The 12,813-nt window shown below is 34.5% G+C and overlaps 2 protein-coding genes across 2 annotated transcripts; one reads left to right on the forward strand and one right to left on the reverse strand.

Annotated features, from left to right (window-relative positions):
- Positions 1-4,035: 4,035 nt before the first annotated feature.
- Positions 4,036-6,970, forward strand: LOC145133922 (diiron containing four-helix bundle family ferritin protein, putative (Protein of unknown function DUF455)). Its single transcript, XM_079068866.1, has 7 exons — positions 4,036-4,499; positions 4,817-5,058; positions 5,154-5,250; positions 5,793-5,976; positions 6,141-6,222; positions 6,587-6,635; positions 6,747-6,970. The coding sequence occupies exons 1-7, from the start codon at positions 4,089-4,091 to the stop codon at positions 6,813-6,815; spliced, it is 1,134 nt and encodes a 377-aa protein (XP_078924992.1). The 5' UTR covers positions 4,036-4,088; the 3' UTR covers positions 6,816-6,970.
- Positions 6,971-7,075: 105 nt separating this feature from the next.
- LOC145133921 (phospholipase A1-IIbeta-like) lies at positions 7,076-9,336 on the reverse strand. The gene is made up of 2 exons (XM_079068865.1): positions 8,719-9,336; positions 7,076-7,956 (listed from the first exon to the last, which is right to left on the reverse strand). Exons 1-2 carry the CDS (start codon positions 9,307-9,309, stop codon positions 7,123-7,125), a joined length of 1,425 nt encoding a protein of 474 aa, XP_078924991.1. The 5' UTR covers positions 9,310-9,336; the 3' UTR covers positions 7,076-7,122.
- Between the last annotated feature and the right edge of the window lie 3,477 nt (positions 9,337-12,813).

Consider the following 12,813-nt stretch of genomic DNA (forward strand, 5'->3'; position numbering starts at 1 on the left):
TTGTACTTAGTTTCATAAGATTCTTCCTTTTGATTGTTCTTCTTAACTTTGCAATCCCGAGCAAAGTGATCAGCGCCTCCACAGTCAAAGCATTTACCTTCATCCTTTTTGGAGTTACCAACGTCAGATCGATTAGATATTGATGAGCTAGACTTTGCATGGAATTTTCTTGTTCCTCCAAAATTTTTGTTATCAAACTTCTCAAAGCGCATCACAATCATAGCAACACTTGTGTAAAGCTTAACATTGTACTCTTCCTCAAAACCAGCATTATCATATTTATCACTGTTAATATCAGGGATGAAGCTTGACTTTCTAGTGAACAGTGTAGATGAATTTTCCTTGAAGCTCTCCTTCATTATCTCTTTCCTAAGAATCTTTGTTTCTTAAAAAATTTTCAGATTTCGATACAGGTTGTGAAGATCCATATAATGAATTTTCTCACTGTTCTTAAGAACATCCACATGGTGTTCCCATTTGTCATCAAGAGAATTTAAAAACTTTAGAACTAAGACAGATTCATATTTAAAAATATCAAACCTTCTCATATTAATTAAATAATTTAAGCGATTAAAGGTTTGAGTAAGATATTCATTCCTTTGAGAAAATAAGTGTTCGTACTTCAGGTTGAGACTATTTTTCCTAGTTGCTTTCACTTATTTAGTTCCTTCATATGCTACAGTCAGCGTGTCAATCATCTCTTTGGCAGAGATGCAGTTCTGAACAAGGTGGCAGATATCATAGTGAAGAGACTTGCCTATTGCAGCACGAGTACGGACATCAAGATTGTATAACCGCTTGTCTTCTTTACTAAAAAGATGTTTATGGGTCTTATTAATAACAACAATTTTAACACCGTCTTTTATTTCCTCAAATGTGAGAATATGTGGACCATTATCGTTGATGTCCATAATTTTGTGATCCATGGTTTCAAGAACAACCATGGATTTAGTTTTCCACATAGCGAAGTTTTCTCATCTATAGGAGGGATTTTGTTTCCATAAGTGGTACCAGAAAGGAGTTTAGATTAAGAAGAAGAAGAAGATGGTTTTGAAATTGCTTAAAAAAGTACATGCTTTGATATCAATTAAAGGATCGTAATAGAACAATTAATATCAAGCAATGCAAAGAATAAAGAACAAAGTTTAATCAAAACAATTTTGATTAAATAAATCTCTCACACAGAGAGAATGCACCAAGCGCTAATTACATTGATAACTTATATACTAGGTATGAGACTATTCTAGATTCAAATCCCTACATTTCAGGAATTTGAATAACTATGACAACTACCTTATATAAAAGATATACATAACACAAAATATATCTTATCGCTAAGATAATGGACCAGTAAGCTTAACGACCAAGAAACAAATCACGCTGTCTTAAAGCTTGATCAGCGCAATATGTCGTTGATAATAGCGTCATATAAATTTAACTCATCAGATTATAAGGTTTGGCCTTACAGCTTATGTTTTTTTTTCCAGTGTAAAACTTCATTGCAAACTAAATAAACTTCAATGCAAGAAAAGTCTCATGTTCTACATCTACGCTTCCCTCATCTGAATCATTATGTTGTTCTTTTTGACGTGTGTTTGGCTTTTCATTAACAACCAACTTACTGAAAAATATGTATTCCTTTGTCTTGTTCCCAATAATAATCTCCTCATCAAGTTAGATGTCCACAAACAATTATTGTTTGACAACATATCCTAATTTCCTTGACCCTCAATACTTTATTGTTGTTTATATAGACTCAGAACTTCAACCTTGTCCTTTTCAACGACTCATTTATTTCCTTACCAAAATGGTCAATGTACATATAAATTTTAACCCCATAACTATACCCAATTTCCAAAAATATTAAATAATCAACTTTTTTTTTATAATGGATATCACCTTTTATATTTTTGTTAGGCATATAATACTACAGTTTTTACATATTTCATGTGTAAACCAAGGAAAGTTATACATTCATTTAAATTTATACCAACAAAGTCTACAACTCTACATTAGTCAACACTATGTGTATGCCAAAAATATTCGAAAGAGTAGTGATTAGTGAAGAAAAACTTCTTCAAAGTTAAGATCAACTTTGATGTTTACATGATTCAAAATCCCCTTAAGAACGATTAGAAGAAAGAACATCAACAAATCATTTTCAAGTTAAGAACCATGAGAAACGATAACATCAAAATATGATTTGAAAAACTTACAAGGACCAAACACTAAGAAAACCTCGAATACTTCTTTTTGTGATTTATATTTCTCTTCATAGTGAGCGATTAAGGGATTTTGTGTATGAAAATAGTTAGGGGTGGCAAACATGTTGTGTCGTGTCATGTTAGTGTCGGGTCGAAACTTAAACGGTTGAGATATCTTGACTATAACCTCACATGTTTAATCATTGTGTGGTGTCGTGTCAACCTATTTATTTCTGTGTCGAGTTTGTGTCGGGTTGACGGGTTTATGGTTTAAACATTATAAATATGTCGTATTATGTTAGATTGAAACACCAGATAGTTTGAAAGACTAAAAGTTGGAGAGACTAAAAATAAAAATTGAAAATCAAGGAGTAGTAGTTTAAGAGCGCATACATGCAAAATTCACAATAAGTTCATAAAAGGGAAGTGAAGCTGAAGGGGAAGTGGGCAAGTGAGATTTTGGAATATGAGATATTAATGAAAAAGTGAAAAAAAGTATTGATTGTGCAACTATTTAGTGACTACCACATTAAAAAAAACGAGTTAACTCATAGTTTTCTATTATATTTGGTTTTAGTTCTAGGCATGGCCAACTTACCCAAAAGTTAAAAAGAAGTTGCATATAAATAAAAGGGTCATTTGTCTATTGAAAGTTTGAACCCTATCCTTACCCATTTATTTTTCGTTTCGTGTTGTGTTAACCTGTTTAATAAAACGATTTGAAATCTTTGACACAAACTCGCTTATTTTCGTATTGGGTCCATGTAGTGAATCGTGTCGTGTCGATAATTACCACTTCTAACTAGTGGTGTAGGGCATACAAGGACCAAACATACTCGAAGGAGTGATGTGGCCACCTCGATGCTTAGGGGTACTCGGGCACACCTCCCCCGGGTGCGACTGGGATGCACTGTCCATTTCTCTCTCTCTGTGTGTATGTGTGTTTTAAAAACCGGTTTGAACCGACCGGTCAAACCAGGTGCATCGGGAACCATAGAAGGGAACAAATCAACTAGCACCGATTTTGTGTCTATTTTCTGTACCGAAATGAACCGACCGATTTTTATAAAAACCCGGTTGAACCGGTTAAATTAAATAAAAACACATGAAAATTGATCATTTTACATAACAAACTTTGTTTTGTTTTTTGTTTTTTTCACATCTATTTAAATTTCTTTGAATCAAAACACATGGTAAATGTTAGAATTTTTTTTAATACATTTGTATTTATCTAAAACTATATTTTGTTTCCGTATTATACTTTATTTTCTTTTTGATGTACATGAATTGATATAAAACTTATGATTATGTGTTTTTAATTCATTTTGATTGATCTACCATTTGTATTTATATGTATTTTTAATGTTTAAACATGTGTTACATTTAGTGAAATTAATAATATTTTAATCTACTTGTCACCATTTAATATGGGTAGGACATTTTTTTTGAACGGCAGGGTTAGTGGTTAGCAGTTAGTATCACGAAATTGTTCACGTCAGTGTTACATCAGGGTTAGAATTCGAGACCTCCAATCTAAGAGGCAAAATCTCTACTAAGTGGGCTAATCCCACATTGGTAATATGGGTAGGACATTAATAATATTTTAATCAATTTATCACCATTTAGTATGGATAAAAGCATGAGTATGAAGAAAATGTTAAAGGATATTTAATTTTTTTTTAAACAATTGAAACACCTAGATTATACAAAAGTAATTAAGTAAATGACGAACTTTTAACAAAAAAAAATCCAATAGTTCATTGGGTCATGCATTAGCCCTTTAATTTATGTTTTTTTGTGCTTACCTAAAATATCAACTTATCAATGGGGCGATCCGCACAAATCTTCCCATTAGAAGCCATGTAGTCACTGCAACCCGTAACAATGCTCTCAACAGCGCTGCGGTCAGCTTCTTTATCATCCCTCCCAATTCACTCTTTCAAACCCAAACTCCCTTCATTCGCCTCTTTCTCTTCTCTCCAATCTCCTCAACAACACCATCACCCACTATGGCCCGGCCTTCAGAGCTGGAGAGACAGCTCGCTCAACCACAATCGCTTCTGGGGACCTTCTGGTCCCGAACCGGAAACCCCAATTGGACCCAATTACCAAAACTCACAGTTAGATTCCGCCACTTCTCTAGCTGAAATGGGCGCCATGATTTTATCCACCAGTGACCCCATAACGAAATCGAGGCTTTCTCATCTTGCTTACTCTAGGTGGCGCAGAGATAAGCTCCCTATTGGGGCTTCTCAACCACCTGATAGACCTGCTCGTCCTTCAAAACCCCAATTGGTTCGTTGTTCGTTTTGTTTTGTACTGCTTGTTTATAAAACTTGACGTTTTCACCGTTTCACGATTCTTCTCAAAGGTTTTACAGTTCGAAATTAAAATTTGAAGTTGAAGTTAGCATATTTGATAACTTTTTCACTTGTTAGCTTTCTAGTTTAGAGTATTCACCCCCAATTCCTTATCGTATGGATGAACCGATACATGGTTTTGGGATTTTCTTTGTTGGCTCCAATATGTTTGAATTGATAATTGTGATTTCAAGGGCATGATAATCCATTTTGAGTGTTTGATAAAATGATTTTATTTTATTTTTAATTCAGGTGTCTCCAAAGGAAATCCCAGCTCCAAAGAACTCAGGATTGCCTCTCAACGCCTATATGCTACACAACCTTGCTCATGTTGAGCTTAATGCAATTGATTTGGCATGGGATACTGTTGTTAGGTTTTCACCATATAGTGATCTTCTTGGAGATAAGTTTTTTTCCGATTTTGCCCATGTGGCCGATGATGAGAGTCGCCATTTTGCTTGGTGTTCTCAGAGACTGGCTGAGCTTGGATTCAGGTGAACTATCTTAATATAAATCTTTATCTTTTTTGATAATCTTACTTCAAGTTTTTTGTCATGCAAATGCAAACTACCCTTTTTGGTCATTTTAGCTATGGAGACATGCCTGCCCATAATCTACTATGGTGTGAGTCTGAGAAATCTTCAGATGATGTTGTTGCTCGTTTGGCTGTCATCCCACTAGTCCAGGTGATTTCATAAATCGCTCTCATTCATGCAAAAAGACGTAAATACCCTTCTCATCATCCTCATTTAAAATAGCCCTAGAATGCTTGTCCCACGAAAAGGTGTAATACTAATATCCATGGACAAGCTCTGTAGAGCTATTTTTAATGACGAGGTTGAGGGGAGGGCATTTACGTCTTTTGTGCAAAAAGACGTAAATACCCTCCTCATCATCCTCATCGAAAATAGCCCTAGAAAGCCTGTCCTTGTCCCATCAAAAAGTGTAATATCCATGGAGAAGCATTTGTAGAGCTATCTTTAATGACAAGGATGAGGGGAGGGCATTTACGTCTTTTTTGCATAAAAGACGTAAATACCCTCCTCATCATCCTCATCGAAAATAGCCCTAGAAAGCTTGTCCTTGTCCCACGAAAAAGGTGTAATACTAATATCAACGGACAAACTTTGTGGAGCTATTTTTAATGATGAGGATGAGTGGAGGGCATTTACGTTTTTTTAAGTTTCACAAAAAAGTGCTCATGCCATGAAGACTGGCTTTGTGATAGGAGGCTAGAGGACTTGATGCAGGGCCTCGACTTGTGCAAAAGCTAATTGGATTTGGAGATGTTAAAACATCAAAAGTTGTGGCCAAAATTGCTGAAGAAGAGGTTGCACACGTAGCAGTTGGTGTGTATTGGTTTGTTGCAGTTTGCCAACAAATGGGCCGGGCCCCATGTCCAACATTTAGAGGTGGGTTTTGCTTCTTTTCTTGTGCTTCCTCTCTCCATCACAAAATAGATATAATGTTTTAATAATCAAATGTCTAAAATGACCCTTTACATGGTTCAAAATAAAGAAAACTTATAATTAAAGTTACTAATCTTGTGTTTTTATTCAATTATCTTGTTCAAAAGACTTGCTAAAAGAGTACAATGTGGAGGTGAAAGGGCCCTTCAATTACACTGCACGGGAGGAGGCTGGACTTCCACGAGACTGGTAAGGGTGTAAAATGTAAATTATGTCAAAAGTCATCCTTGCCCCTTGCCTCAAGGCCTAAAAACTTCTTGTACATATTTGAGTCAAAATTTAAGACTACTTGTCAAATTATCTGAAGGGCTAAATGCAAAAGATATCAACATACTTTTATTTATTTATGTATTATATCATCCTACTTTTTCTTTATTTCTATTACAACATTGTACTATGAAAAATCTATATAATTATAGAATTGTACTTTAAATCTTTTTTATTTGAATATTATACTTTGAAAAATCTAAAGTAGGACAAAATGGAAGTACATTGCTATTCCTTGCATTAACCCCTTATATAAATACTCTTTAGTAAAAAGAATGTTTTCTAGGTATGATCCGTTAGTTGAGACTGAAGAAGATAAGGAGCGGCTCTCTAAGGTATGTAGCTTGTTACAAACTAAAGTAGGACCGAATGAAATTTACAGCTTATGGGGGCAAATAGGTAATTTTAACGAGACTATTGTTTCATATGATTTGTGAAAATGGCAGGTTCATGATAGGCTTGCTCATATAATATCCATGGAGAAAGAGAACTCGAATTTGAACAAGAGAAATTAATTTATGTCAATCTGTGACTTTTTTTTTTCTTTTTTATTAGTATCAAGTGTTTTGTAGATAAACGATGTTCAAGAAATATTTCAGAAAATCACGGAAAACTTGGGAAGTGAAAGGAAAAGACGTGGATGCCCTCCGCATGTCTATCTTCGAAATAACCCTACAAAACTTGTTTAGTCATGTCCTGTGTAACAAATGTAAGTCAATCGGTGTTTATTGCATGTGGTCAATAACATATATTGGTAATTATGTACATATAAAAAAGGTTAGATATCAATTTCAAATATAAATATGAATACATTCATACATGCTATAGGGAGATTTGGACCCCAGCTTCATCCCTGTCCTTGTCATCCTCGTCATTGCCCTCACCCTCGTCCTCGTCATCATCCTTGTCATAATGCTCGATCTCGCACTCCTCATCATCATCCTTGTCATCATGCTCGATATCGTCCTCATCATCATCATCCTTGTCATCATGCTCGATCTCATCCTCATCATCATCCATGTCATCATACTCGATCTCATCATTTTGTGGTGGGTAACCCTTAAGCTCGTGCAACTTCCAAGATCCATTTGATAATTGAACCATCCCTTTATTTTGCTGAGTCCACCAATGATTGGGTATCAAATACTCATCTTTCAACAAATTCGTTCGCTTATTGACAAGTGCAAGATCCCGAGTAATTACCAACTTGAACTCTTTATCAACACCATGTGAGCCTGCAAGTCCATGCAAATAAGAAGCCTCCATATTATGCCTTTTTGCATAGCTTTCTATAGCTTTCAAGTACGGAGACTTTCGAGTATCGATCACTAATTTATGACCAATATGTTCGTACCCAATCAATGGTGGTAAAAATTGTATAAAATCTATCATGTTTACGGTTCGTAAGATGTGAAGATTTTCTTGCTTGTCGAGAAGCTCGCGAAGACATATGTTTCCGAGAATAGGGTTCCCGTACGCAAATACTGTTACGGGAAATGACTTATTGGGTCGGGATGTAGGTTTGTTGTAGCCGTTGACTGCTATGTCGCCTCCGGTTAGGGTTGCTAGTGCCCCACCTAGACTATGGCCGATTACGGTTATACTCACGTCTTCATCCTTGTATTTTTCAACTAGCTTCTTGATCGTAGATACAACCTGAAAGTTTTTTGTGGATTTTTTTATATAAAAGATTCACTTTTCGAATGATTTTTTTATCTAATTGGGGTTTAACGGTAATATCAACATCTACAAACGTGTGCGATTTTGGACAAGACATGTGCATATACCATGTTTGTTTCTTTAGATTGCGTTTGTTATATGTGATAGGACCACACAAGACTGGATTGTATGATATAGGAGAAACTTGCTAGAGATGTTTTAATCATAAGGATGAAGTGGAATTTTATGTCTCGTGCATAAATGAGTGATCGAGAGCAAGTCTATATCCTACCTTGTTTCATATTTTTTGGTGGTACAAAAGATTATAAATTTTGTCTCATTGACATTGAACTTGGTCACAATCCAATGACACGAAACAAAGTATAGTTTGTTTTATACTGTCAGTTCCAGTTCCACTTAACAAAGGAGGCCTTACCATCCTCTAAACCCGAGCCGAGTAGAATATGAAAACAAATTGTACTTTGTTTCGATGTGAATTAGATTGAGACCGAAACTAACTGCTCTTATAGGGACAAAGATTGTATCTTTTTGTCCCCACCAAAAATTGTGGAACAAAAACTCGCTTTGGCTCTCAATCCCTCATTTGTGCAAAAAATAAAATAAAGAATGAAGTATGATGGTTTTCTCATTCTAATTATCAAAATTAGACCTATAAAGTTTATCGAGCCATGTTAGTCCAACCTAGTCCTATGTAACAAACCCAACCTACAAGAACAATCATTGTAACGATTAACATACCTGATCTCTCGCACTAGTTTTATTGAAGCGAGAATTCGGATGACTAGACGTATATATCGAAAGAAATCCCGAATGCGCTAGTGCACATGTCGACGTCGGAAACACCTTAGTCGTCGGCTTCAACGGGAAATCAAAATTCTCAATCCATTCTGATATTTGTATCGTCCCTCTCCATGAAATCACAATATCTCTCCTTCCCAACAAAGGTTTCGATTTCTCTGAAGACACTGCAATGTACCCCATCCAATTTGACTGCCCTAAATACGGGTCCTTCACAAGAGACTTCAAAAGAAACGATTGAGGGGCAGTGGGTGACGTGGACGTAGCATATATATACTTAACAACATTGTACTTTATAGGGTTACCCTTATCGAGACCGAGGCGTAAAAAGAACTGCTTTTTCGTGAATTTGCTTGCACCCGCATACCTTGACCTACGATCAAGAATGAAAGTGTCATAGTTGGCTTGAACCCTTTCACCATAAAAAATGAGGTAACGTCTTAGGTCGAGGTCGAGAGGTTCCAAGAGTGAATTCCAGTTGTCTTCTCCGCTAAGTTTTCGCCATTTCCCCGCGAAACCGCCTTCACCCATGTTGTTGTAGTTGATTAGGTTTTTGAAATGCACTTAAAAGAGGGCATAAAATGAAAAAAAGATGTGTGGAATATAAAGATGATTTTTTTGGGAATGAATCACACATGTGTTGTGTGGTAGACAACTTTGTTTCATATGTGAGAATGTGAATTGTAGCACGTAAAGTCGAAACATGTTCAAGTTAGATGGATTATATGTTAAGTCTAATTATACATAAATTAATGTATTAAGGTTGATGTTATCAATTTATAGTAAGATAAGATATCTAGTTATCTAAATCGAAAGTGACTTTGGTCAGCGAGTCTCTTCTTTTCTTTGGTTACAAACTTACAATGCAGACTACTAAACAATGTATCTAACTACCTAAGTAATACCTCCTAAACGGATACACCAAATTAAACTATTACTGTAATAATATTGATTTTCTAAGTATAAAATTCATGAAAATAAACAAAAAAAAAATGTTCTCCGGCAAACCAATCCGATTGATCTTTTAAACATATATTAACTTTTAGTTTCATTTTGATATGTTATCTTATCCATCCAAATGCAGTGCAATTGACATAGCATGATATACAATACAATTGTAAATATGAAAAATAATTTATAGGGAAAGTATGTGACCAATTTGTTTCGTGTAGTGTTGCAACAACTGTTTTAACAAATTAAGCATCAGACAGTAAACAAGAGAAACGTAATGTATTAAGTAATATGTATGTGCGCCACTCTTTTATTTTGTAGGTAATGAATATGATTATAATTTGTAACATAAAAGAAAAATCATACATTAAATATTGTTGTTTCCTTGCCTAGCCTCTTGCAAGCAACCTTTATAAAATCCAGCCCTTCAAAATATGTTTCCCTACTCTAATAAAAATTACAATCAATTTGCAAAATATAGCCAACCTACATATTCTTTTTTTAATTTTGTACTCAACATATTTTCCCGGCTTTGAAAGAACTGTGTGAAGGTTTTATCTCTTTCGATTTCATTTTTAAACCATAAAAACTATACTTTATTGTTTCTTATAAAAAAACCTTGTATTTTTCTATTTTTTTTTTATCCTTTTATGAATATTTTTTTTTTCGAAAAAACTTGTAAAATGTGAAGTTTTTTAGAAAAAAACTAAAAAAATTGAGGTTTTTTTTTCGAGAAACAATTAAAAATCTGAGGGTTTCTTTGAAAAAAATAAAATAAAAAGTTTAGGGTTTTAAAAAAAATAAAAAAGTACAAGATCTTTTTCAAGAAAAATAAAATAAAATTACGGTTAATCCGAAAAAACCCCAATATATAAGGTCTTTTATGAATTAACCCATATGTTGTTCAATTAATCGTTTATACTACCGCATTCAACATCGATTCTGTCAAATGATCACCTGACTTTACATAGAATTGCATATATCTACCAATTTATATTTCTTGCATCATCCACTGACTTCCTCCTCCATGATGTGTATTTTATTTTCTTTGTCCTCCTCCATGATGCACAACTTCTCTTTCTTGAGCTCTTCTAGCTGCACTTGATGTAGTTTCTTGTCCTTGACATCTTCTTTGTTAAAACTATTGAATTTGACAAATTCCAAAACGAATATTAGCAATTGTTCTTCTCATTATGGATGTTTTGAGGATGATGATACCCGTTTCTTTCCTTTTCATTGAGGTATTTGCATCTCTTCATTGTCGAACTCATCATCATATTCGTTAATGTCGTTGGGAAATTAGGCATCCAAAGATGTTATGTATGTGTTTGAGTTGGATGTCTGTCCTTTTTAATGATTGATCATGACCGATCCGTTGATTTCGAAGGTCGTGTGCGATGAGTAAAAATGGACGCCTGTATGTATGTATGTATGTATGTATGTATGTATATATATATATATATATATATATATATATATATATATATATATATATATATAAGGTACGGTTCACTTGAGATTAAAAAAAATAGAGATCTTGAGATTCAACCTCAACCACATATTTCTCATTTTCCGTTCTAACGTTCTAGCGTATCGGCAACGGTATGCCTAATCATAAATGATTATATGGAAGAGAGGTATGATCATATACGATTATACATGCTTATACGTATATGCCTAATCATAAATGATTATACATATGTCTGTTCACAGATTGAGTAATCATATATGATTATGACAGTTGGTGGCAGAAGAGGTGGTGGTGGTATAAGTGACATAGGTGACAATGGTGGGGTCGACTGGTGGTGGTGGCGGTTGTGGTGGTCGGGATGGTGGCGGAGGAGAAAGGCAAGGGCGGTGCTATATAATCATTTATGATTATAACAGACATGTCGCGCCGGTATACTAGAGGGTTAGAGCGGCATATATGAAATATATGGCTGATGTTGAATGTCAAGATCTCTATTTTATTTTTAATCTCAACGGAACCTATATATATATATATATATATATATATATATATATATATATATATATATATATAGAGAGAGAGAGAGAGCTAGGTTCAGGTGTTTAAAGTAAGTATTGTGTTATTGTATGTATAAATGTGGGCCAAGCATTTCAAAAGGGTAAATATGTAATCATACATTTAATTAATTATGGTAAATATATAAATCAATTAATATCCCTTTAATTTAGGAATATCAGTTTTAAAACCCAATTTCTAGTATCCTCACGTCCGCCTCTTCCCTCTTCTCTTCTATGTTACTGTTCATCACTGTTCATGGAGAATTATGTTACTGTTCATCTGGTATTTCTTTTATTTGATTCGTTTTTCTGTTCATATTAGATCAGATCATTTGCTTAATCCCAAATCAATTAATTTTATTCCTTTGCTTTAAGCCATTGGATCCGATCGTATTTTCTTTTGTTTTGGCCCAAAAGTTCAGTCCGTCACTGTTCATAAGGCATGTGTTTGATGATAATCCAGGTTTCTTTTCTTTGGCCCTAATATTTTAATTGAGTTTCCGATATCGTCTTGTTTTGTGCTCAAATTCATATTTGTTAAAATAAACAATCGACGATCTCTATGAGATTATGGCTTGTCGACGATGGTAAATCATCGATTCCCGTTTCCCTGTTCTGTTCATCGGTGATTGTTTCGTTTCTTTATCATGTTCTTAGTATTTGTGAACAACAATCGACGATTCTTATCCATGATTGTTAAATCTTTTGCTCATCTGTTTTGGAATCGATCCTTATAATTATGGTAATGAACTCGACTGATGAGCTGTTTGATCTTGAAATCGATTTAAAGAAGTGGGATTTGGTGTTTATGATGTGCTGGGTTCCGAATGGTCAATTTAAATCACAGGTTGTTTTGTTAACATTTGTTAAACGAATTTTTGAAATCGAATTGTTGGTATCTCTAAACTCGAAGTGCTTTCAATCGGAACAGAAATCAAAATTCCATTTCAAAATCAATTTCGGGTATGGGTGTGGAAACGAAAGTTATGAAATCGTTTGGAATGAAAGGTGAAACCATAGCAATAGGGATTGTGATGGCTTGTTTGGAACTCGTTT

The sequence above is a fragment of the Lactuca virosa genome, chromosome 8 (assembly GCF_052849685.1).
Source record: "Lactuca virosa cultivar CGN04683 chromosome 8, Lactuca_virosa_CGN04683_v6, whole genome shotgun sequence".
Lineage (NCBI taxonomy): Eukaryota > Viridiplantae > Streptophyta > Magnoliopsida > Asterales > Asteraceae > Lactuca > Lactuca virosa.